This window comes from Palaemon carinicauda, chromosome 24 (genome assembly GCF_036898095.1).
Source record: "Palaemon carinicauda isolate YSFRI2023 chromosome 24, ASM3689809v2, whole genome shotgun sequence".
Taxonomy (NCBI): domain Eukaryota; kingdom Metazoa; phylum Arthropoda; class Malacostraca; order Decapoda; family Palaemonidae; genus Palaemon; species Palaemon carinicauda.
This window is the reverse complement of record NC_090748.1, coordinates 12,144,132-12,171,241: the sequence shown is the minus strand read 5'-3', so window position 1 is coordinate 12,171,241 and position 27,110 is coordinate 12,144,132. Positions and strand designations below refer to the sequence as shown.

At 45.6% G+C, this 27,110-nt stretch overlaps 1 protein-coding gene across 1 annotated transcript; it reads right to left on the bottom strand.

The window, feature by feature from the left end:
• On the bottom strand, nt 1-27,110 carry LOC137618023 (myosin heavy chain, clone 203-like). Its single transcript, XM_068347942.1, has 3 exons — nt 27,059-27,110; nt 17,008-19,499; nt 1-9 (listed from the first exon to the last, which is right to left on the bottom strand). Exons 1-3 carry the CDS (start codon nt 27,108-27,110, stop codon nt 1-3), a joined length of 2,553 nt encoding a protein of 850 aa, XP_068204043.1.

Sequence of the window (27,110 nt, the reverse complement as noted above, 5' to 3'; positions counted from 1 at the left end):
TTAGATTAACTAAAAAAAATATTAAGAATTTAAAGCTCAAATTAAATCGAAATAAATATTTTAATAGAATATGATTATATTAATTGTAATTATAACTAAAGGATTGGTCGTCTAAAATTACACTAAATAAACATTAATTTGCTAAAAGGCATTATAAATTGAGTACATATAGTTGAGGACAAATTTTAATTTTTGCTCTCATTTGACAGAAGATATGAAATATAATATTTTTGAAAGTCCTTCGTTCAACTGCTTCGATAAGATTTGCCATGATCAGTGCCGTATTCATTATTGTTTGCTGTTGAAGCGTAATGCTGCTAAACATAAGTTGAGAAGAGGTGTTTGAGGTGATAGGGGCTGAGGCTTGTGCAAAGGACTTGTTTGGAACGATATGAGATTGTTGATTTCTAAGAACCTTTGCCTGATCCTTAACCATAGTTTTTCTAGTAGGGCAACTTGCTGCCATGGTTGGATGGTCTCCATTGCATGTGATGCACTTATGGTTTTGTTGATTATTACATTCTGTCCAATAGTGCTCTACTGAGGCACATAGTGAACATATTTTGTAGGTGGAAGGTTGAGGGCAGCCCTTTTTTGTGTGATCGTATTTGTAACATCTCATGCATTGAGATAGAGACAAACACGTCCTGAGCAAAGTATTTATGGGGAATGATTGACTTGAAATGAGCAGTCCTTTGGTAAGGCTGTCTCTTACCCTTTGAATTGTTTCCAATTGAACTTTGAAAGTTGTTTTGGTTGATGGCAATTTGATGATTTTGGTAACTTTAAACTTATTTTTGGGCTCAAGCCATGACGTCCTGATGGAAGGTTCCTTCGGTAGCTTCCTTGGGTATATTTAACTACAGGGATATTCCCAGAGAATTAAACCACAGGTTATCACAGAATTCTAACTTCTGGTGCGAGTACCCTAAAGGTTTCCCTCTAGGATATCGTATATCAACAGGGGACGTATGTATTAACACGCCACATAGCTATCTGCACCCCATATAGAGTTAACACTTCGATATGGAAAGGTGGAGAATAACTGGGGAGCCGTTCCACAGTTACACTCATCCGTGGCTGCTTTTGGTACTCGAAACGTAAACAAACGGGCGCCATTGCTAAATGACGTCACGTCCGTCCTCATCCTTCTGCCTGTAGCGCCTTGCTTTAGTCGGATTTCCCTTTGTGCGATTTTCATCGACTTACATCGCCGTTATGTCTTTACCTTCAGCCTCGCCTTCTTCAGGAAAGTTGAGTACCAGGTCCCAGTATTGTTTAAATAAGCTCTAGCCGTAAAGTAACTTCTACTTTTCGTAAAATATTGTGTTATGTTCTTTTGCATGCCTTATTTAGCTAGCCAGAACAGCTTTATCCGGCCTCTAAACTAATTGATATTGTTAGTTATTTAGTCTTCATAGCTAGGAATTACGTATATCGTGTTTTAACGCTCATCTACTCGGTCGTCGTTCGACCCCATACTAGATCACTAGCTTAGCCCCTAGGCTAGATAGCCTAGCTCTTGTGTTCATGCATGATATATACCAGTGATCCTAGGTTAAGTTATGAAGATTGTGGCATTATTTAACATACTGTTAACTGTGATGTAAGTGTTTTCGCCTTCGGGGACCATATAGGGGATCAGTTTGATTGCGTTCCTTTCCAACCTAACCTAAATGTAGGAACCCCTATATGCTCCCTAATCCCCTGCCTGCGGGCATTCCCTCTGTGTGGCCATGCTTCCCCTTCTATATAGGGGAATCTTGTCTACCATCAGAGTATTTATCGCTTCTCAGTCTACCCTAAGGGAATGATCCCCCCTTAGGGTTGCGGTCGAGAAATAAGGAACGGCTCTGCCCTTCCACAGTTGCCTCTGGCTGGGTTAACCATCCCTTCCTGCAACTTGCGATGTGTCCTTCAGCCTACCTAGCCTAGGAATTAACTCTCCTTATCTAGGTTAAGCTTTGGGAGGGGCTAGTTCTGTACTTTTATAGTTTGAGACGGTACTCCTGTACCAATCTCATTCTGGTTACCTAACCTAGGCTAGGGAGCGTTCTCCCTATCCTTGGTGGCCGTTCTTGTACAGAGCCTCCACTATGAAAGACCCCTCTTCTTCTCCCTCCCCACCTATCCCTTTGGTGTAGGCTTGCCTATACACATCTGTCCTTAGTCCTACAGCTCCTCCCCTGGGTTGGAGGTGTAGGGCTAACTTGTTCTCCTGCTGAGCTGGCCGCTCTGGTACATATACCCTTCATAGCGTTCTATGGGGGTAGTCGCCGGCAGCGGTCCGGCCAGCGGGGGGTTCCCACTCTTGAGTGCACTCTAACCCTCCCTTGGGTTACCCCAGGCACCCGGCCAACTGCCGGCCCCCTGCCGCCGGATGCTAGGAGTACATACTCCTTTCATGAGTGCATTCTCTCCGGAGGGATGCCGGAGGGGTATGTGGTCACCCCTCCAATCCCTCCTTACCTTTCTCTCCTTCTATCCTGGTGCCGGTCCCTTGCCGCCTCTACTGCCGGCGATACCACCTTACCTCTGGTGACACTCTTTCATAAGACTCCTCCCCTCCTCTAAGTCGTCAGCCTTCCGTGTGCCGGAGGCTGCCGCCTTCCGTCGGCATACAGCCGATGTCCCACCCCTCCCTTTACCTAGTAACAGCTGGCCGACCTTCGGAGCCGGCCACCGGCGTGCCGGCATTGATTGCCGGCGGTCTAGGTATACAACCATATACATAATTATCTTATGAACTGATCCAAGCTCACCAGGCCGTCACCCTTCGGCTGCCGGAGCCCCCGCCTCCTGTCGGCGATCCGCCGCTGTGCCGGCGGTCGCCACGATGGTATTATGTTTAGATACTCAATGTGTCTCTCTTGGTGCCTTCCACCCTGCTGGACCGGCCTCCGGCGTGCTGTCGGTCTGCCGGCACCCTCCAGAGACATCAAGGGACATGCACCCCTTCTCATACCTGCCGACAACATGTCGACAGTCATCACACTGCAGCCAGATGGCTTAGCCACTTCTATATATAGGTATTGTCTTACCATCTAAATCTGTGGCTGTGCTGTCTGATTGCACATTACAATATTCCAGCATACTCTGTGTGTCTTAGTACAGCCGATTGCCGGAACCTATATCTAATACGGGGTCTCCTATTCCCCTTCTACCCCAGGGAACTGAGTGGTCTCAGCCCCTGATACACCTCGCAGGCAATTTCTGTTAGAGGCTTAGCTTCTACCCACCACGGCTTATCGACATGGATTTCCGTTTTGTGACCTTCGGCCACAAAAGAAATTGCCTAATGATAAGGTTACGGTAACCAGCTGGGCGGGATTCACAAGTATGTGTCTATCTACTTCCTTTCCCGCTCTCTACTCTCAGGCATTATAATACTTATGAATTAATTAATGCTTTAAAAAATTTAGATTAATTAATCTTAATTTTAGAGTTATGTAAGTCATTCTTATGCCTTCCATATACTCATGATCTCTTTCTTTTACAGGAGGAGTATATGAAGTGCGAAAGCAACTTTTGTGGAGTGAAGCGCCCGGACTTCTACGGGCACAAGGCGTGCTGGACCCACGCCCCCTGCGCCACCAAGAAAGGCGACCTGAAATACTGGGACCCGCAGCACTGTACAGTCTGCAAGAGTCGTCTGGTCGAAGCGTTCGACGATCCTCCTTCAGCGGAGGCAAGGGACAACGCTCGAGAGAAGCTACGCAAGTGGGTGCGTGGCTTCCAGAAGAACGCCACCGGACCGTATCTCGCCACCGAAGATTTGAGGGCCTTGCTGTTTCCAAAGGCATCTAAAGACTCCAGTGATCAGATTCCCACCATCCAGATAGTGGTGGAACCTGATATCGTCATGGCCCAGTCCATGCATGAGTGCCGCTTAGATTCCGACAACGCGGAACGTATGTCGGACGTGTCGGAGGGACGGAGAGGAACCTCATGGGCGAGGAGCTCGACTATGAGGAAGATCAGGTGGAATACCCTGATTCGCTCCCACTCCTACTCCCACACCGACTCCTGCACCGGCCGAGGAACCTGTTCCTTCGACTTCTGCCACCCCGGACCCTCTTCCATCAGGCACTCAGGAGGTCTTCAAGATGCTTGAAGCCCTCATGGAAAGAAAACTTCACGAGACCCACGAGCTATTCAGGTCTAACCTAGGAAGTTTTAAACAACCGAAACGGATTTCGGTTAAGGACCTCCCCGCTTGCTCGGATACTAACCCATGGAGGTATGCCTAGCATATGCCGATCACCACTGGCAAGATCTTCATCAGTGAGAAGGTCGGCTCGATCGTGTTAGAAGAAGTGGAATTCTTCCCGAATTTCGAGGCTTATCCAGACTGTTATGTCCGGCTCAGGTCCGAACCAGCCTCAAAGGAAGAGACCGAACCGAAGGAAGTAATCGTGTTCGATCTCGCGATGGCCCAGGCTATGCTAGCCAATGCGGTGAAGAGTAGGGGTTTCACTAACTCCAAGATGCCGGCGCTTAGCAAGAATCACCCAACCTTCGTTGCGCCGAACAATGCGACCTTCCCCTTTATAGAAAAGGCCTTCACTGCGGTATTGAAAGCAGTGGAAGAAGGGAAACCTTGCCCTGTACTGGAGGAGTGCAGACCCTTCTCCCTTACTGTTCCCCCTGATGATAGACACTGGAAAGACGTGCAGTCAACATTCACAGTGGGGAAGTTAGAGCCTGACGTAGCCGGTCGTCAGTTTAATGAGGACCTCCCAAAGCTAAATGATCACCTCCTTCGTAGGGAACAGGATACGAAGGAGAGGCTTGCCGCATCGCTGTCCCTCCAGGTACAGCTCGATGTTATGGCCGGAGACACTAGAATCCCGGACTTCTACATGGTCCTAGCCAAAACGCATTTGTCAACGGTAATGAAGGACCTGTACAGCTTCACTAGGGCTCGCAGAGCCTGTCGTGAATTCGTGTTTGCCAACGTGACGGTAAAACACGAAGCCCGGAGACTGATTTCCTCCAATATCTGGGGTAAATACCTCTTTCCCTCTTCCTTGGTGAAAGAGATTGCTGACAAGGCCGCCACGGAGACCAGGAACCTTCTCCATAAGTGGGGCATGTCAAAGAAAAGGAAATCCTCTCAGGACGATGGCCCTTAACCTAAGAAGAAATCCCTGAAACAGAAACCCCAGCAACGTCAACAGAGACGGCAGTTTCCGGGTTCCGCTACTCCCCAAGTGGCAGCTCAGCCACAGCAGACCTTTCAGCTGGTCACCCAGCTGGTGGTATCGCAGTCACCGGTCTTTACCCCTGCATTTGAGCAGCATACTACTACCTTTCGTCCCAGTGGTAGGGGCTCAAACAGAGGTTCCGGCAGAGATTCGTCTCGCCGCCCCTCCAGAGGCAGAGGAAGAAGGGGAGCTAGCGGCCGAGGTGGCAAACCCTCGGGAAACCAGAAGCAATGAAGTGCTTCCGGTGGGAGGAAGACTCCGCCAATTCCAGGATCGTTGGACCTTCGATCCCTGGGCACACAGCATCGTCAAGAAGGAACTAGGCTGGAGCTGGACACAACCACCACCAGCCTTCCAGCAATTCTTCCAACAGTCAACCCCCCCCTCCTGGAAGAATACGTCCTAGAACTCTTGAACAAGAAGGTGATCAGGAGGTTAAAGTCAACCAGGTTCCAAGGGAGACTATTTTGCGTTCCCAAGAAGGACTCCGACAAACTCAGAGTCATTCTAGACTTATCCCCCCTCAACAAGTTCATTGCGAACAACAAGTTCAAGATGCTGACTCTCCAACAAATAAGAACCCTTCTGCCTCAAGGGGCCTACACGGTCTCCATAGACCTGGCGGATGCCTATTGGCACGTTCCAATGAATCACCACGCTTCCTCCTACCTAGGATTTCGACTCCAAAGGAAAAGTTACGCCTTCAGGGCCATGCCCTTCGGGCTCAACATGGCCCCACGGATCTTCACCAAGCTGGCAGACGCCATCGTCCAACAGCTCCGCCTTCGCGGCGTCCAAGTGATGGCTTACCTAGACGACTGGCTGGTCTGGGCGACATCGCCCGAAGATTGTGTAAGATCCTGCAACAAAGTCACCCAGTTCCTAGAATATCTGGGATTCAAGATAAACGCCGAGAAATCTCGCCTCTCTCCAGCTCAGAAGTTCCAATGGTTGGGAATCCATTGGGATCTTCAGTCACACCGCCTTTCCATCCCGCAGAAGAAAAGGAAGGAAATAGCAGGGTCTGTCAGAAAACTGCTGAAATCCAAACGGATCTCAAGACGACAGCAGGAACAAGTTCTAGGCTCTCTACAGTTCGCCTCTGTGACAAACCCAGTGCTTCGCGCACAGCTAAAGGATGCTGCGGGAGTCTGGAGACGTTCTGCATCCATCGCTCGAAGAGACCTCAAGAGACGGCTCCCAAACAGACTTCGCTTACTATTAAAGCCGTGGTCGGAAGCAAAGGCCCTGAAAAGGTCCATTCCTCTTCAACACCCGCCTCCATCGCTCAACATCCACACGGACACTTCACTGGAGGGTTGGGGAGGTCACTCCCACCAACGACAGGTTCAGGGAACATGGTCTCCCCTCTTCAAGACGTTTCACATCAACATCTTGGAGGCCATGGCGGTCCTTCTCACCCTGAAGAAACTCTCTCCGCCTCCCTCGATCCACATCCGTCTGACTCTGGACAACTCGGTGGTAGTCAGATGTCTCAATCATCAGGGATCGAGATCGCCCCAGATAAATCAGGTACTTCTTCCGTCTGACAGAAAAGAAGAAATGGCACCTGTCTGCAGTTCACCTACAAGGATTCCGCAACGTGACGGCGGACGCTCTATCACGGACAAGCCCAATAGAGTCGGAATGGTCTCTAGACGCAAGATCATTCTCCTTCATCTCTCGCCAAGTCCCGGAACTTCAGATCGATCTCTTCGCAACGAGCGACAACAATCAACTTCCTCGATATGTAGCCCCATACGAGGACCCCAAGGCAGAAGCAGTGGATGCCATGTCACTGGATTGGAACAGATGGTCAGGATATACATGTTCCCTCCCCCCAACCTTCTGCTGAAAGTCCTCTCCAAACTGAGAACCTTCAAAGGGACAGCGGCCCTAGTGGCTCCCAAGTGGCCCCGGAGCAATTGGTACCCTCTGGTCCTGGAGCTGCAGCCCACGCTGATCCCCCTCCCGGGCCCAGTTCTCTCTCAGCAAGTACAGAAGTCGACTGTCTTCACTTCATCACTGAAAGTCAGGGACCTTCATCTCATGATTTTCTCTCCCTGGCCGCAAAGAAAAGGTTTGGGATCTCGAAGAAAAGTCTAGACTTCCTTGAGGAATACAAGACCGAATCCACACGACGGCAATACAAATCTTCCTGGAAAAGTGGGTCTCGTTCGTCAAAGCAAAAAATCCTACGGACATCACCATTGATTTTTGCATGTCCTTCTTCATTCACCTTCATGGACAAGGCTTAGCAGCCAACACGATTTCCACCTGCAAATCGGCTTTGACTAGACCACTACTGTACGCTTTCCAGATTGATCTGTCCAGCGATATCTTCAATAAACTGCCAAAGGCATGCGCTAGATTACGCCCAGCACCTCCGCCAAAACCTATCTCCTGGTCCCTGGACAAGGTGCTCCATTTTGCCTCTAACCTGGACAACGATTCGTGCCCTCTCAAGGACCTGACTCAAAAAGTTATCTTCCTTTTTGCTCTCGCCTCGGGAGCCCGAGTCAGCGAAATAGTGGCATTATCAAGAGACGAGGGTCATATCCTGTTCGCAGATACAGGAGAACTTACCCTCTTTCCTGATCCGACGTTTCTCGCAAAAAATGAATTACCCACCAAGAGTTGGGGCCCCTGGAGAATCTGCCCCCTGAAGGAAGATGTCTCTCTATGCCCAGTGGAGAGTCTTAAGGTCTATCTTCGAAGAACTTCAGACTTCGGTGGAGGTCAACTCTTCAAAGGAGAAACATCGGGTAGCGACCTGTCACTGAAACAACTAAGAGCGAAAATCACCTACTTCATTCGCAGAGCGGATCCTGACAGTACACCCGCAGGTCATGATCCTAGAAAAGTCGCGTCTTCTCTGAATTTCTTCCAGAGTATGGATTTCGAAAGCCTCAAGAGCTTCACAGGGTGGAAATCGTCGCGCGTTTTCTTCAAGCACTACGCGAAGCAGGTGCATGAAGTTAAACATTTCGTGGTAGCCGCAGGTAGTGTTATGAAACCTGCCGTTTAACTCTGCATAGAACATCGAGTTACTTGGGACTTTAACTCTACGGGTGCCTGTGTTGACCCTTGTGTGATACATAGTGATTTCATGGACACTTAGTGTTTCTAATAGACTGTTCTTATCAAGGTGAAATGTCATAGACTTCACATGAGTGCCACATGCCTTAGGGCATGATGTATTTTTCTTTAAAAAAGACTGACGTTCCTCCGGAACTTGTGTTTCTAAAAGTGAAATTTCTTTCAGATTCAAGATTGAAGTCTTTTATTTTCTATGTACATTATTCTTATTATTGTAAATTAACTTTACACCTGTTATTGCAATTATTATTACTATAACCTGCAGTTTATGAAATAAAATGTCTATTTTATTACATGTGCGTCTCTCTCCGCTCCTATTACCATTATGAAATACATGATTGTCATAGTTTCATTTACCCCTTTCCTTTGGAATGAGAAGAATAATATAAATTATCTGTATTATATACTCACTCATGCTGTGTAATATTCCTACTTGAATACTTACCTTCGTCCTGCCTTCGAGACCAGATTGATCTCTAATCCATGGAGTATAGTGATTAATTATCACTTGTCTATACTTGAGAATATTCCTACCCGAATATTAACCTTCTGTCTTGTCTCCGAGTCCTGCATGAACTCTCCGCAGGGTGAATAGCCCTTCCATGACCACTTCAGATTTTGGTATTAGCCGCCGGGACTTCTCTGCCAGGGGGGCAGGAAGCTGGATCCCCACGGAACCTCTACCGAGGACACATTACATACCTCTATTCGGAGCCCTTGGCACTTACTTTAAAAAGGGGAAATTTTCCACGATACATTAATTCTCTGGTACACTTCCATCAGGACGTCATGGCTTGAGCCCAAAAAACGGATTTTGAGCGAAGCGAAAAATCTATTTTTGGGTGAGATAGCCATGACGTCCTGATGGGCCCTACCGTCTATTCTAGTCCAGCCTTTCAGGCCCCGCCCTGTCCTGCTGTATCATGGAGATTAGCAAGGAGCTGCCCTCAGGATGAGGGCAGACGTGACGTCATTTAGCAATGGCGCCCGTTTGTTTACGTTTCGAGTACCAAAAGCAGCCACGGATGAGTGTAACTGTGGAACGGCTCCCCAGTTATTCTCCACCTTTCCAAAGGGACAGCGGCCCTAGTGGCTCCCAAGTGGCCCCGGAGCAAATGGTACCCCCTGGTCCTGGAGCTGCAGCCCACGCTGATCCCCCTCCCGGGCCCAGTTCTCTCTCAGCAAGTACAGAAGTCGACTGTCTTCGCTTCATCACTGAAAGTTTCCAATAGATATAGATATAGATATATATATATATATATATATATATATATATATATATATATATATATATATATATATATATATATATATCTATATATATATATATATATATATATATATATATATATATATATATATATATATATATATATATATATATATATATACAGTATATATAGACAACTATAGAGAACCTCATTCTCTCTCTTACCAGCCATTATAATTACTTCAAATATGATAAAGTTCACGAAAAATCATTGTTCCTTTTATTCCAGAATTAACTAGTATTTACATAAGATATATTGTTTGTTTTTTTACATGTGAAATTTCTCTACTCCCTCTTAGATTTTTTGTGTTTTATATATATATATATATATATATATATATATATATATATATATATATATATATATATATATATATATATATAATGGTGATTAAATAGGTTGCAAAGCACAATAAGGCATTTGCCTACCCACTATTTTATTACCATCCATTTGCCGTTGATTGCCATATGTTCCATTTATTTAACTTATTTTTGCTCTCCGAAACATCTTCCTAATAAACTGTTGATTAGCCATGGCTGAAAACGAAGAACAGAACGTGTGCCCCTTCAGGAACCGATGATAAATGGTGTAATCTTGATTGAAGGCGCTCGAAACTGCCGCGGTTTTTTAAAACATGAAACAGCTTGGTGGCAGCTGCAGCGGTTGGAGGCTTCTCGTGCCTCCAATGTGGCCACCCGCATGCGATACCATACGTTTCAATTTGCCGCTGGAACCTCTTGCCTCTAACCTCGCCGCTAGTCGCTCCCGGTGTGGTCGATGCCTAAGGGTTTCGCCCTGACCAAAGGGCTCATCAGGTGGGTTTTGCCTACTTCAATGTTAGCAGGCTTGGTTCCCACGACCCTCCTTCCTTCCTTCCTCTTTTTTTTTTTTTTTATCTAAAGTCTAAACAATTCAGGTTTTTGGCCGGGCGGTTAAGCCGAGCCTCATCACTTTGGCCGGGCGGTTAAGCCAAGCCTCATCACTTTGGCCGGGCGGTTAAGCCGAGCCTCATCACTTTGGCCGGGCGGTTAAGCCGAGCCTCATCACTTTGGCCGGGCGGTTAAGCCGAGCCTCATCACTTTGGCCGGGCGGTTAAGCCGAGCCTCATCACTTTGGCCGGGCGGTTAAGCCGAGCCTCATCACTTTGGCCGGGCGGTTAAGCCGAGCCTCATCACTTTGGCCGGGCGGTTAAGCCGAGCCTCATCACTTTGGCCGGGCGGTTAAGCCGAGCCTCATCACTTTGGCCGGGCGGTTAAGCCGAGCCTCATCACTTCTTTGGCCGGGCGGTTAAGCCGAGCCTCATCACTTTGGCCGGGCGGTTAAGCCGAGCCTCATCACTTTGGCCGGGCGGTTAAGCCGAGCCTCATCACTTTGGCCGGGCGGTTAAGCCGAGCCTCATCACTTTGGCCGGGCGGTTAAGCCGAGCCTCATCACTTTGGCCGGGCGGTTAAGCCGAGCCTCATCACTTTGGCCGGGCGGTTAAGCCGAGCCTCATCACTTTGGCCGGGCGGTTAAGCCGAGCCTCATCACTTTGGCCGGGCGGTTAAGCCGAGCCTCATCACTTTGGCCGGGCGGTTAAGCCGAGCGGTTAAGCCGAGCCTCATCAGTTGGCCGGGCGGTTAAGCCGAGCCTCATCAGTTGGCCGGGCGGTTAAGCCGAGCCTCATCACTTTGGCCGGGCGGTTAAGCCGAGCCGCATCAGTTGGCCGGGCGGTTAAGCCGAGCCTCATCAGTTGGCCGGGCGGTTAAGCCGAGCCGCATCAGTTGGCCGGGCGGTTAAGCCGAGCCTCATCAGTTGGCCGGGCGGTTAAGCCGAGCCGCATCAGTTGGCCGGGCGGTTAAGCCGAGCCTCATCAGTTGGCCGGGCGGTTAAGCCGAGCCGCATCAGTTGGCCGGGCGGTTAAGCCGAGCCTCATCAGTTGGCCGGGCGGTTAAGCCGAGCCGCATCAGTTGGCCGGGCGGTTAAGCCGAGCCTCATCAGTTGGCCGGGCGGTTAAGCCGAGCCGCATCAGTTGGCCGGGCGGTTAAGCCGAGCCGCATCAGTTGGCCGGGCGGTTAAGCCGAGCCGCATCAGTTGGCCGGGCGGTTAAGCCGAGCCTCATCAGTTGGCCGGGCGGTTAAGCCGAGCCTCATCAGTTGGCCGGGCGGTTAAGCCGAGCCTCATCAGTTGGCCGGGCGGTTAAGCCGAGCCTCATCAGTTGGCCGGGCGGTTAAGCCGAGCCGCATCAGTTGGCCGGGCGGTTAAGCCGAGCCTCATCAGTTGGCCGGGCGGTTAAGCCGAGCCGCATCAGTTGGCCGGGCGGTTAAGCCGAGCCGCATCAGTTGGCCGGGCGGTTAAGCCGAGCCTCATCAGTTGGCCGGGCGGTTAAGCCGAGCCGCATCAGTTGGCCGGGCGGTTAAGCCGAGCCTCATCAGTTGGCCGGGCGGTTAAGCCGAGCCTCATCAGTTGGCCGGGCGGTTAAGCCGAGCCGCATCAGTTGGCCGGGCGGTTAAGCCGAGCCGCATCAGTTGGCCGGGCGGTTAAGCCGAGCCTCATCAGTTGGCCGGGCGGTTAAGCCGAGCCGCATCAGTTGGCCGGGCGGTTAAGCCGAGCCGCATCAGTTGGCCGGGCGGTTAAGCCGAGCCGCATCAGTTGGCCGGGCGGTTAAGCCGAGCCTCATCAGTTGGCCGGGCGGTTAAGCCGAGCCTCATCAGTTGGCCGGGCGGTTAAGCCGAGCCTCATCAGTTGGCCGGGCGGTTAAGCCGAGCCTCATCAGTTGGCCGGGCGGTTAAGCCGAGCCTCATCAGTTGGCCGGGCGGTTAAGCCGAGCCTCATCAGTTGGCCGGGCGGTTAAGCCGAGCCTCATCACTTTGGCCGGGCGGTTAAGCCGAGCCTCATCACTTTGGCCGGGCGGTTAAGCCGAGCCTCATCAGTTGGCCGGGCGGTTAAGCCGAGCCTCATCAGTTGGCCGGGCGGTTAAGCCGAGCCTCATCAGTTGGCCGGCCGGTTAAGCCGAGCCTCATCAGTTGGCCGGGCGGTTAAGCCGAGCCTCATCAGTTGGCCGGGCGGTTAAGCCGAGCCTCATCAGTTGGCCGGGCGGTTAAGCCGAGCCTCATCAGTTGGCCGGGCGGTTAAGCCGAGCCTCATCACTTTGGCCGGGCGGTTAAGCCGAGCCTCATCAGTTGGCCGGGCGGTTAAGCCGAGCCTCATCAGTTGGCCGGGCGGTTAAGCCGAGCCGCATCAGTTGGCCGGGCGGTTAAGCCGAGCCGCATCAGTTGGCCGGGCGGTTAAGCCGAGCCTCATCAGTTGGCCGGGCGGTTAAGCCGAGCCTCATCAGTTGGCCGGGCGGTTAAGCCGAGCCTCATCAGTTGGCCGGGCGGTTAAGCCGAGCCTCATCACTTTGGCCGGGCGGTTAAGCCGAGCCTCATCAGTTGGCCGGGCGGTTAAGCCGAGCCGCATCAGTTGGCCGGGCGGTTAAGCCGAGCCTCATCAGTTGGCCGGGCGGTTAAGCCGAGCCTCATCAGTTGGCCGGGCGGTTAAGCCGAGCCTCATCAGTTGGCCGGGCGGTTAAGCCGAGCCTCATCAGTTGGCCGGGCGGTTAAGCCGAGCCGCATCAGTTGGCCGGGCGGTTAAGCCGAGCCGCATCAGTTGGCCGGGCGGTTAAGCCGAGCCTCATCAGTTGGCCGGGCGGTTAAGCCGAGCCTCATCAGTTGGCCGGGCGGTTAAGCCGAGCCTCATCAGTTGGCCGGGCGGTTAAGCCGAGCCTCATCACTTTGGCCGGGCGGTTAAGCCGAGCCTCATCAGTTGGCCGGGCGGTTAAGCCGAGCCTCATCTTTGGCCGGGCGGTTAAGCCGAGCCTCATCAGTTGGCCGGGCGGTTAAGCCGAGCCTCATCAGTTGGCCGGGCGGTTAAGCCGAGCCTCATCAGTTGGCCGGGCGGTTAAGCCGAGCCTCATCAGTTGGCCGGGCGGTTAAGCCGAGCCTCATCAGTTGGCCGGGCGGTTAAGCCGAGCCGCATCAGTTGGCCGGGCGGTTAAGCCGAGCCTCATCAGTTGGCCGGGCGGTTAAGCCGAGCCTCATCAGTTGGCCGGGCGGTTAAGCCGAGCCGCATCAGTTGGCCGGGCGGTTAAGCCGAGCCTCATCAGTTGGCCGGGCGGTTAAGCCGAGCCTCATCAGTTGGCCGGGCGGTTAAGCCGAGCCTCATCAGTTGGCCGGGCGGTTAAGCCGAGCCTCATCAGTTGGCCGGGCGGTTAAGCCGAGCCTCATCAGTTGGCCGGGCGGTTAAGCCGAGCCTCATCAGTTGGCCGGGCGGTTAAGCCGAGCCTCATCAGTTGGCCGGGCGGTTAAGCCGAGCCTCATCACTTTGGCCGGGCGGTTAAGCCGAGCTTCATCACTTGGCCGGGCGGTTAAGCCGAGCCGCATCAGTTGGCCGGGCGGTTAAGCCGAGCCTCATCAGTTGGCCGGGCGGTTAAGCCGAGCCGCATCAGTTGGCCGGGCGGTTAAGCCGAGCCTCATCAGTTGGCCGGGCGGTTAAGCCGAGCCGCATCAGTTGGCCGGGCGGTTAAGCCGAGCCTCATCAGTTGGCCGGGCGGTTAAGCCGAGCCTCATCAGTTGGCCGGGCGGTTAAGCCGAGCCGCATCAGTTGGCCGGGCGGTTAAGCCGAGCCTCATCACTTGGCCGGGCGGTTAAGCCGAGCCTCATCAGTTGGCCGGGCGGTTAAGCCGAGCCTCATCAGTTGGCCGGGCGGTTAAGCCGAGCCTCATCAGTTGGCCGGGCGGTTAAGCCGAGCCTCATCACTTGGCCGGGCGGTTAAGCCGAGCCTCATCAGTTGGCCGGGCGGTTAAGCCGAGCCGCAGCAGTTGGCTGGGCGGTTAAGCTGAGCCGCATCAGTTGGCCGGGCGGTTAAGCCGAGCCGCATCACTTGGCCGGGCGGTTAAGCCGAGCCTCATCAGTTGGCCGGGCGGTTAAGCCGAGCCGCATCAGTTGGCCGGGCGGTTAAGCCGAGCCTCATCACTTTGGCCGGGCGGTTAAGCCGAGCCTCATCACTTTGGCCGGGCGGTTAAGCCGAGCCTCATCACTTTGGCCGGGCGGTTAAGCCGAGCCTCATCAGTTGGCCGGGCGGTTAAGCCGAGCCTCATTACTTGGCCAGGCGGTTAAGCCGAGCCTCATCACTTTTGGCAGGGCGGTTAAGCCGAGCCTCATCACTTTGGCCGGGCGGTTAAGCCGAGCCTCATCACTTTGGCCGGGTGGTTAGGCCGAGCAGCATCACTTGGCCGGGCGGTTAAGCCGAGCCTCATCACTTTGGCCGGGCGGTTAAGCCGAGCCTCATCACTTGGCCGGGCGGTTAAGCCGAGCACCATCACTTGGCCGGGCGGTTAAGCCGAGCACCATCACTTTGGCCGGGCGGTTAAGCCGAGCCTCATCACCACTTTGGCCGGGCGGTTAAGCCGAGCCGCATCAGTTGGCCGGGCGGTTAAGCCGAGCCGCATCACTTTGGCCGGGCGGTTAAGCCGAGCCGCATCAGTTGGCCGGGCGGTTAAGCCGAGCCGCATCAGTTGGCCGGGCGGTTAAGCCGAGCCGCATCAGTTGGCCGGGCGGTTAAGCCGAGCCGCATCAGTTGGCCGGGCGGTTAAGCCGAGCCGCATCAGTTGGCCGGGCGGTTAAGCCGAGCCGCATCAGTTGGCCGGGCGGTTAAGCCGAGCCTCATCAGTTGGCCGGGCGGTTAAGCCGAGCCGCATCAGTTGGCCGGGCGGTTAAGCCGAGCCGCATCAGTTGGCCGGGCGGTTAAGCCGAGCCGCATCAGTTGGCCTGGCGGTTAAGCCAGGCTTTTTCTGTCTGCAGCGCCAGTCTTCCAGATTATTCCAAGCATTGTACAAGCTGGATAATTAAGCATTGCATCCCTCAAACTGGGCTGTCCATCCAAGCGTCCTTTAAGGTGGGTAGTCATTCAGGCCAAAGATCCTGGTTCTGGTCCTGCAAAACTCAGCCAAATCTCCTTTTCCTCACAAAATAAACTAAAATTATACTTAGAAACACATCTTATAAACAAAATATATTTTCCTTTCAATTTCAAAATGAACAATATATATATATATATATATATATATATATATATATATATATATATATATATATTTTTTTTTTTTTTTTTTTTTTTTTTTTTTTTCATTTTTTTCTAGATTTTTTTTATCCTGATTGAAGTATTTAATAATCGGGAAGTCTCCTCAGAATCTTATCGATATTATCAGCTGCTAATTGAACATACCCAATGGTTCCACTGATACTGATCAAGTTACTGTATTCGTGCCTTCTTGGCATATCTATGGAGCTGACGCCACTCTGCCGGGTGATTTCCCTCAGCGTCTTTCCTTCCACTCCATATATGGCTCTGTGGAACTTCCTTGGGACATCCAAGGCGACAGTCACGTGCCCCTTTAGGGCATAGTCCCTTGTGGGGTTAGCTCCAACCTTTGCACCTTGGAAGGTGATGTGAGATGAGAAGACCCTTTTGGGCTTCTCAGGTTCCAGGTCAAAAACGATAAGTTTGCGAGCAGGTTTTTTCTCTGCAATTTTCTCCTCCTTCACCTCCTCCTTCTCCTCCTTCTTCTTCTCCTCCTTCTTCTTCTCTTCCTTCTCCTTCTCCTCCCCCTTCTCCTCCTCCTCCTCCTCCTCCTCCTCCTCCTCCTTCTCTTCCTCCTTCTCCTCCTCATCCTCTTCCTTCTTCTTCTTATCCTCCTTCTCCTCCTCCTTCTCCTTCTCCTCCTCCTCCTTCTCCTCCTCCTTCTCCTCCTCATCCTCTTCCTTCTTCTTCTTATCCTCCTTCTCCTTCTTCTCCTCCTTCTCCTTCTCCCCCTCCTTCTCCTCCTCTTCACTGGGAGAAGTTTCCTTCTGGAGCTTCTGCTCTTCCTTGTGATGGTTGTCAGGGAGAGCCTCTTTGGCGGCTAGCAGCCAGCTCAGCAACTGACCCACACCAGATGGCCCTCCAAAGACCTCCTTCTCCTTCTCCTTCTCCTCCTTCTCCTCCTCATCCTCTTCCTTCTTCTTCTTATCCTCCTTCTCCTTCTCCTCCTCTTCCTTCTTCTTCTCCTCCTCCTTCTCCTCCTCCTTCTCCTCATCCTCTTCCTTCTTCTTCTTATCCTCCTTCTCCTTCTCCTTCTCCTCCTCCTTCTCCTCCTCTTCACTGGGAGAAGTTTCCTTCTGGAGCTTCTGCTCTTCCTTGTGGTTGTTGTCAGGGAGAGCCTCTTTGGCGGTTAGCAGCCAGCTCAGCACCTGACCCACACCAGATGGTCCTCCAACGACCTCCTTCTCCTCCTTATGTCCGTTGGAATCCAGGTCCTCTGCTGCCTGAACTACTTTGACTTCCTCTTCATTGACACTGACATCCTTTTGGACATCTTCCTTCTGTCCATCCATCTCGGTCAAGATTTCCAAACCTGACCTGTTAAGTCTCACTTTTCTCGTTCCAGGTCTGTTCAGTTCTTTCTTCTTATCTCTCCCTTCAAGTTCCTCCTTGAGTGAAGAGGTGATCTCATTTGCTGCAAGCAGCTCATCCTTCAGACTAACATTTTCTTTTGTTATTTGGACGATCCTCTTCTTTAAGTTTTCCGTACTTGAACTTAGATGGGAGACATGTTCACTGAGACTATCTCTCTCCTTGGCGATGGAAGCCATACTATCTTTTAGTACGTCAATCTCTTCTACAGCTTTAGACAGCTCATCCTTCGCCCTACTGGCTTCTTTCTTTGTGTCGTTAAACACATTTACGAGGCAGGTGTAATTTCCCTCACTGGTCAAGTTTTTCATTTTAGCCTCAGACAGACTCATCTCCAGCCTCTCTTTCTCTATATTCAGCTCTCCAATAATCCCCAATTGCTTCTCAATTGTATCTTCCAGTTCGTCAATCTCTTTCTCAAATACAGATTCTAACCGATGAATAGAGGCCACCTTTTCACCCTCAAGTTTTTCTATTTCCTCACTCATTTCACGATTCTTTTGCTCCATCTCACTAAATTTATGTGAATATTCATCCTTAAGAGCTTTTAACTCCTCTAAAAGGCAGCTGTACCTTCCATTCCGGACCAAATCATTAACTCTAGCTTCAGTCAAGCTCTTCTCCAGCCTCTCTTTCTCTGTTTTCATTTCTCCAATAATTTCTTCAAATTCTACAATCTTATCCTTGAATCTTGATTGTAACCAATAAATAGAGGCTATTTTTTCATCCTCAACTCTTGCTAGTCGGTCACACAAGTCAAGATTTATTTGTTCCATCTCAATTAATCTATTTAAATATTCTTCGATGGTAGCATCTCTGTTAGATAATTCCTCATTTAGGTGATCGTTGGTTTTCTGAATATCTTGCAACTTAGTCGAGAATTTTTCAATCTCGATTTCTTTTTCTTGAAATGTTTCAATTTTTTGGGAGAGACCTAGAGTCTCTATTTTCAAATCCTCTATCTCTTCCTGAAGTTTTGATTCCTTCTTAACACGGGCTTCATATTCCACGTGAACTTTTTCCAATTGATCATTTAGAACAGAAATTTTGTAATCCTTCTCAGATAATTCATCTAAATGCTCGCAAATTGTAATATCTCTATTAGAGAGTTCACTCTTTAGTTGATCGTTGATTATTTGCAGATCCTGTATCTTGGTTGAGAAATTTTCAATTTCATTTGCTTTATCCTTTGTAAGAGTTTCTATTCTGTTGGAGAGACCTAGAGTCTCTATTTTCAAATCCTCTATCTCTTCCTGAAGTTTTGATTCCTTGTTAACACGGGCTTCATTTTCCTCATGAACTTTTTCCAATTGATCATTTAGTCCAGAAATTTTGTAATCCTTCTCAGATAATTCATCTAAATGCTCGCAAATTGTAATATCTCTATTAGAGAGTTCACTCTTTAGTTGATCGTTGATTATTTGCAGATCCTGTATCTTGGTTGAGAAATTTTCAATTTCATTTGCTTTATCCTTTGTAAGAGTTTCTATTCTGTTGGAGAGACCTAGAGTCTCTATTTTCAAATCCTCTATCTCTTCCTGAAGTTTTGATTCCTTGTTAACACGGGCTTCATTTTCCTCATGAACTTTTTCCAATTGATCATTTAGTCCAGAAATTTTGTAATCCTTCTCAGATAATTCATCTAAATGCTCGCAAATTGTAATATCTCTATTAGAGAGTTCACTCTTTAGTTGATCGTTGATTATTTGCAGATCCTGTATCTTGGTTGAGAAATTTTCAATTTCATTTGCTTTATCCTTTGTAAGAGCTTCCATAGCGTTGGAGAGACGTTGAATCTCTGCCTTCAGCTCTTTTTTTTCTTCTTCCAATTTAGATTCCAACTGGCATCTAGAGTGGACCTCTTCCCAGGCACTCTCCAGTTCACAGTCCAAAAATTCAATTTGTTCTTCCATTTCCAGTTGAACATTTTCACCTAACTCTGCTTGTTCATTTTCTTCCTCCTTTTTAGCCAAGAATTTCCATAATAAGACGTTTCCAGCCAAAAACATACCTACCATAGCAACACGGAACCAATTGCCACCACTCATTTGGGGAATAATAGTTCCATCCTCAGTTCCAGTGACGAAGTCTGGGAGAAATTTCCCAAGAATTTTAATAGGTTTAGTATCAGCCTTGAGCGTTTCCAAATTCCGTTCCAAAGTCTGGACCTTCAGTTGACACAACTGAAGATCCTGCCGTGATTTCCAAAATCCTCCGACCACAGGGAAGGAGGACAACAGTCGCTGGAGGACGGGAACATTTCCGATCCCGCCCTCAGGGTTTTCAATCCTCTTTGGCATTAGCCAAGAGACCATCCTGAATCCGAAGGAATCCTGAATTTCCTTCATCTGTCCTTCGAGATCCATGAAATAGCTCTCACACGCCGAATGCTGCTCCTGAAGATCAGCTGCGTTGAAGAATCCTCCAAATGCTTTCCTGATTGCGTTGATTGCTGTTTGGTACATACCGAACATCATGAAATCTATGCTAGATTACCAGATAGTTCTCCTTCGACCAACCTTATTTTGAAAAAAAAAAAAAAAAAGAAGCAGAAGGTGAACTCCCAGAGACACTCAGAATCCGCTCCCAGCTCCGAGTCTCACACACATTCATTCCTTGAAGCCTCTGAAGACTCTTCGAACTGCTGCAGGGAAATTCCTCCTCCTCTTCTTTTTCATCTTGTTTTATATTATCTCTCTTATTATTCACCTTTCTTTTCTTCCGAAAAATAAATAATTTCTCCATACAATATTCCTTTGTGACATTTCTTTCCTCGGGTGAAGTCTAGAAAAGATTCTACAGAAAAAGGAGAAATCTTTAAGATTTAGGAACACGAATGATGACCGAAATGAACTCTTTCTCTCTCTCTCTCTCTCTCTCTCTCTCTCTCTCTCTCTCTCTCTCTCTCTCTCTCTCTCTCTCTCTCTCTCTCTCTCTCTCTGGGATCCAAAGATATCGAAGGGAAAACTTCCCTGAAGACGTTTTGAATCGTTAACTCCATCGACGGAATTTCCAGACGGTTCTCTCTCTCTCTCTCTCTCTCTCTCTCTCTCTCTCTCTCTCTCTCTCTCTCTCTCTCTCTCTCTCTCTCTCTCTCTCCGTATCTTTGAAGGAATTCCTCAGGTGGGAATATCGTCTCACGGGGAGCTGTCAATCAGCTGATTTGGGGGGTCGGGGGGGGGGGGCTGGTTAGGTGATAGAGCGCTCTCTCTCTCTCTCTCTCTCTCTTTCTCTTTCTCTCTCTCTCAGTACTTTAATCTCTTCGTGCATTATTCTTGCCAAGAAAACACCATTTAATATCATCAGTTATTTCATATATATATATATATATATATATATATATATATGTATGTATATATATATATCTATATCTATATATATATATATATATATATATATATATATACAAGCAATCACACACACGCAGACACATACGCTATATATATATATATATATATATATATATATATATATATATATATATATATATGTATATATATATATATATGTATATATATAATACATATATATATATATATATATATATATATATATATATATATATATATATATATATATATACAAACAATCACACACACGCACACACACATACGCACAAGGCACTAGAAGAGTTGGAAGACACAGACTTACATGGCTGAGGACTATGAAGCGTTAAATAGGATAGGACGATTGGAGAATTATTGATTTAAAAGCTCAGGATAGAGATGACTAGCGAAATTTAACAGAGGCCCTTTGCGTCAATAGGCGTAGGAGGAGATGATGATGATGATTACACACACACACACACACACACACACACACACACATATATATATATATATATATATATATATATATATATATTTATATATATATATATATATATATATATATGTGTGTGTGTTAATATACATTATACAGTACCAAAAAGTTGTATTCTACACTATGGCGTTTTCCCCATCACAAGAACAATGGTGAGATAAAAATGTAAGATACGACGACACGACTTGAACTCCTTCTCCTTCGAAGTCACCTCGTCCACCTGACCATCATCAAAGGCAGGTGTTTGCGAACCCAGGACTGATAGACATCTACCCTTTCCTTAACTCTGAGCTGTTTTAAGGGGTCTAAGAGGCCCCCGTCCAGACACAAGGTCCGAGGAATCTGGGTGTGTGTGTGTGTGTATGTGTGTGCGTGTGTGTGTATGTTTCTTGTCCATCTTTTTCTGGACTGCTTTTATTGTCAATTTGCTTTCGCCGTATGTATTCACCCTTAATGTTTATTCATTTGTTTGTGAGCAACTTTACACAAAAACTACTGTACCGATTTAGACCAAACTTGGTAGTCGCGTTGGGTATGACCCAATGATGAATCTGTAACATTTTAGATAAAGTACATCAAAGTACAAGTACACAGCAGTACTTTGAATACAATAGCAATGTTAGATAAAGGGCAAACATTGTGTTCGTTGATTTTTTATGATCATTACGCAAACACTACAAAACCAATTTCAACGAAACTTGGTGGACATGTGGGGTACGACCCAAAGAGAAACCCATTAGATTTTGAAGAAAATACATCTGAGTATAAGATTGCAGTGGAGATGAGAGAAAAATAAGACTGTTTGGCGTGGCGAAGGTATGCTCTCTACCGGGTGTCCCTCTACTCTATTTCTAACCTCAATTCAGTGCTGTTTATATACGATGGTGGGGAGTAACTTACCGAGAGAGAGAGAGAGAGAGAGAGAGAGAGAGAGAGAGAGAGAGAGAGAGAGAGAGAGAGAGAGAGAGAGATTCATTTCAGAAGAGTAAGTGAAAAATGAAGGCAACTTAGGTAGCTGTACAGATAGTTCAGTCGAAAAAAAAAATTAAAAAAAAGACCAAAGGACCCAAAACTGTCTTTCCAGCCCACCCACCCCTTCCTTCATGTCCCTATTGTTAATAAAATTTCTCTCGTATTATACGTTTTTCTAATTTCCGTCTTATCCATCTCAATAGTCTTAATTACATATGTTTATATAAATATGTATTTGTAAAAATGAACTTGTAAACTGTACATTTTCTTAATAAAAGTGAAAAAAAAAATTACATTTACCACTACATTTTCACCTCTTATGCTTTGGTTGTGGTGGCCAATGTGGTACCGTCCCAGACTGGCGAATCCCAGACTGGGGTTCGAGTCCTTCTCAAACTTGGTAGTTTCTTTGGTCGCTGCAACCTTACTATCCTTGTGAGCTCAGGATGGGGGGCTTGGGGGAGCCTATAGGTCTATCTGCTCAGTCATCAGCAGCCATTGCCTGGCACTCCTTGGTCCTAGCTTGTGTGGAGAGGGGGGCTTGGGAGCTGGTATTGTATTTATGGTTAGTCTCTAGGGCATTGTCCTGCTAGCTAAGGGCAATGTCACTGTCCCTTGGATCTGCCATTCATGAACGGCCTTTAAACATTATGTCTATCTTAATTTTTGGTCTAACTAATTAAAGAATGAATAACCTTTTACATCACTTTTTCATCATAACATCATTAACTTGTATTTTCAAGTATGTTACATTAATCACTAAGACAATATACATAGGAATATCCCAATGCCTAAAGACTCCGGCACTATTTAACTCTGTATCCAAGGTTAGACAACTATGACCCCTTCCATAATGGGTGGTTGTTTTTAAATGCATTATTACAAGTTCAATGGGCTTTCAAGAGAGTTGTCAATTGTTCTAAAACACTTTATAATTGTATAAAAATAGCTGAGTTCGAATCCATTAAGAGATTGTTCGCTGACTTGGTCTAGGAGCAGGAAAAACATGATAATTTTTTTGTGAGATATTTGAAATTCCTCTAACGAGTGTTTTTCCTAGTATAATTTTGTTCAGTTGGCTTTCAAGAGAGTTGTCAATTGTTCTAAAACACTTTATAATTGTATAAAAACAGCCGAGTTCGAATCCATTAAGAGGTTGTTCGCTGACTTGGTATAGGAGCAGGAAAACATGATAATTTGTCTGTGAGATATTTGAAATTCCTCTGACGGGTGTTTTTCCTAGTATAATTTTGTTCAGTTGGCTTTCAAGAGAGTTACCATTTGTTCTAAAACACTTTATAATTGTATAAAAATAGCTGAGTTCGAATCCATTAAAAGATTGTTCGCTGACTTGGTCTAGGAGCAGGAAAAACAAGACAATTTTTTTGTGAGATATTTGAAATTCCTCTGATTTTCGATGGGTGTTTTTCCCAGTATAACCTTGTTCAGTTGGCTTTCAAGAGAGTTTCCAATTGTTTTAAAACTCTTTATAACTATATAAAAATAGCTGGGTTCGAATCCATTAAGAGATTGTTCGCTGACTTGGTCTAGGAGCAGGAAAGACATGACAATTTGTCTGTGAGATATTTGAAATTCCTCTGATTTTCGATGGGTTTTTTTCTTAGTTTTATTTTTTTATTAAGGTTATGATAATGTTGGTTTATTTGGGATAGTTTAATGGGATGTAAGTTGTACGTTCATATGTTTGTGATATGTTGCTTTTCAGTCCAGTTGCAGCTTAGTACAGAACTATCAACAGCAACCATTCTTTGCCATTGCTGCAACATTTCTTACTTTATCCAACATGTTATTAACAATGTTTCAGTCAGATAAATAAAAAAGCTACCCAATTCATATTACAACTTCTGATTCGTTAATGAAAACCTTCCGCACAGACTGCGTATAAAAAAAAAAAAAAAAAAAAAAAAAAAGCTACATTTCTTACTTTATCCAACATGTTATCAACAATGTTTTCAGTCAGATAAATAAAAAGCTACCCTATTCATATTACAACTTCTGATTCGTTAATGAAAACCTTCCGCACAGACTGGGTAAAAAAAAAAAAAAAAAAAAAAAAAAAAAAAAAAAAAAAAAAAAGCTACATTTCTTACTTTATCTAACATGTTATTAACAATGTTTTCAGTCAGATGAAAAAGCTACCCCATTCTTATTACAACTTCTGATTCGTTAATGAAAACCTTCCGCACAGAATAAAAAAAAAAAAAAAAAAAAAAAAAAAAAAAAAAAGGCATTTCTTACTTTATCCGACATGTTATTAACAATGTTTTCAGTTAGATAAATAAAAAGCTACCCAATTCATATTACAACTTCTGATTCGTTAATGAAAACCTTCCGCACAGACTGGGTAAAAAAAAAAAAAAAAAAAAAAAAAAAAAAAAAAAAAAAAAAAGCTACAACATTTCGTACTTTATCCAACATGTTATTAACAATGCTTCAGTTAGATAAATAAAAAGCTACCCTATTCATATTACAACTTCTGATTCGTTAATGAAAACCTTCCGGAAAAAAAAAAAAAAAAAAAAAAAAAAAAAAAAAAAAAAAAAAAACCTCTGCGCTGAATGACATACGTATCGTGAGGCAGCAACATTTCATGAGGTGGCAACATCACATGATATTGCAACATTGCATGATTCATGAGAAACAGCGTATCCTATCACATATATCATAAGATTACTAAAGAGAAAATAACTATCTATGAATTTTTTATGCCTTTGTGTGTATTCTTTTCCTTATCCTTTTTTTTTTTTAGTTGTCAATAATGTTTGGTTGGTTCTTTTATTACTTATTCTTTCATATTTCTTTTAGAGTTCTGTGTTTCGCTTCCAGAATGCTAAAACTTTTGTTCCAGCGCGCTTTAATCACTAGCAGTTTCTTGCGCTTCTTATCAAGAAAGCATAAGTAAAATGGTACACAAATTATATATATATATATATATATATATATATATATATATATATATATATATTATATATATATATATATGTGTGTGATTGTATGCGTTTCTTCAAAAAGATCCATAGAAGAAACAAAGGAAATATAAATAAATCACTATATTTCGACCAATACAAATTGGCCTTCTTCAATGGGTATTGGTCGAAATATAGTGATTTATTTATATTTCCTTTGTTTCTTTTATGGGCCTTTTTGAAGAAACATGTTGAACTGTTCGATTACAGTTATAAGTACGGCATATATTATTATTATTATTATTATTATTATTATTATTATTATTAATATTATTATTATCATTATTATTATCATTATTATTATCATTACTTGCTAAGCTACAACCCTAGTTGGAAAAGCAGGATGCTATAAGCCCAGAGGCACCAACAGGGAAAACAGCTCAGTGAGGAAAGGAAAATAAAATATTTTAAGAAGAGTAACAACAATAAATATCTCCTATGTAAACTATAGAAACTTTAACAAAACAAGAGGAAGAGAAATAAGATAGGAGAGTATGCCTCGAGTGCACCCTCAAGCAAGAGAACTCTAACCCAAGACAGTGGAAGACCATGGTACAGAGGTTGTAGCACTACCCAAGACTAGAGAACAATGGTTGAATTTTGGAGTGTCCTTCTCCTCGAAGAGAGAGAGAGAGAGAGAGAGAGAGAGAGAGAGAGAGAGAGAGAGAGAGAGAGAGAGAGAGAGAGAGAGAGAGAGAATTTAGGCTGTCGTTGAAAAATTATGACATTAAAAACTGCTGTTGTTCAAATGAAATGGCTGACACAAAAAATATTTCGTGTGAGAGAGAGAGAGAGAGAGAGAGAGAGAGAGAGAGAGAGAGAGAGAGAGAGAGAGAGAGAGAGAGTATGACATTTTAATCCACTCCAACGAATTCAGACAACATTTCTGAGTAAATTATGAAGAGGCCAATTAAAAGACGAAAATACAGCCGTGATACCAAAACTTCTCATCAAATCAAACGTGTTGTCAATGACAAGACACGAACTCTCGATGTTTAAGAAGATATAAAAAAAAAAAAAAAAAAAAAAAACGAAGACCAAAAAAATGAAAATGAAAGGAAAAAAAAATCGATGACCAAAAGAAAATCTTGAAATTTATGGGATTTTTCTTTTCGCGAAAGATTTCTACTAAGTTATATTACAACTTTATTATGCATATGAGAAATATATTTGGAAGTTTTAGTATAATTGTTTTTAGATTAACTAAAAAAATATTAAGAATTTAAAGCTCAAATTAAATCGAAATAAATATTTTAATAGAATATGATTATATTAATTGTAATTATAACTAAAGGATTGGTCGTCTAAAATTACACTTAATAAACATTGATTTGCTAAAAGGCATTATAAATTGAGTACATATAGTTGAGGACAAATTTTAATTTTTGCTCTCATTTGACAGAAGATATGAAATATAATATTTTTGAAAGTCCTTCGTTCAACTGCTTCGATAAGATTTGCCATGATCAGTGCCGTATTCATTATTGTTTGCTGTTGAAGCGTAATGCTGCTAAACATAAGTTGAGAAGTGGTGTTTGAGGTGATAGGGGCTGAGGCTTGTGCAAAGGACTTGTTTGGAACGATATGAGATTGTTGATTTCTAAGAACCTTTGCCTGATCCTTAACCATAGTTTTTCTAGTAGGGCAACTTGCTGCCATGGTTGGATGGTCTCCATTGCATGTGATGCACTTATGGTTTTGTTGATTATTACATTCTGTCCAATAGTGCTCTACTGAGGCACATAGTGAACATATTTTGTAGGTGGAAGGTTGAGGGCAGCCCTTTTTTGTGTGATCGTATTTGCAACATCTCATGCATTGAGATAGAGACAAACACGTCCTGAGCAAAGTATTTATGGGGAATGATTGACTTGAAATGAGCAGTCCTTTGGTAAGGCTGTCTCTTACCCTTTGAATTGTTTCCAATTGAACTTTGAAAGTTGTTTTGGTTGATGGCAATTTGATGATTTTGGTAACTTTAAACTTATTTCTCTGCTCAATTTAATTTTTCAATTCCACTTCTGAGAGATTATATATTATACTATCAGCCTGTGTTATGACCAAGGTTCGTGAAGCATTAAGATGTGGGGGGTCTAGTACTTCAAAGTTCTTACTAAGGAATGCTTCCTTAGTTCTTCATCAGGCACAGCCAAATAGATGTTATTTGATTTGGTTAGTTTGTGAATGAAGCAGGAGTTATCCTGTAGGATACTCCATACTGTCTACTTACGTGCTTCACTGTCAGATCCCTGACTAGTGTCTTTTATCTTGACTTTCCCCAT

Excerpts from the sequence above, each read along its gene's own strand:
- LOC137618023 (XM_068347942.1), bottom strand. The coding sequence starts at position 27,110 with ATGGGGAAAGTCAAGATAAAAGACACTAGTCAGGGATCTGACAGTGAA. Across the intron at positions 19,500-27,058 it reads GGGATCTGACAGTGAAGCAC|CAATCAACGCAATCAGGAAA; the intron begins GTAAGTAGACAG and ends TGTACCAAACAG.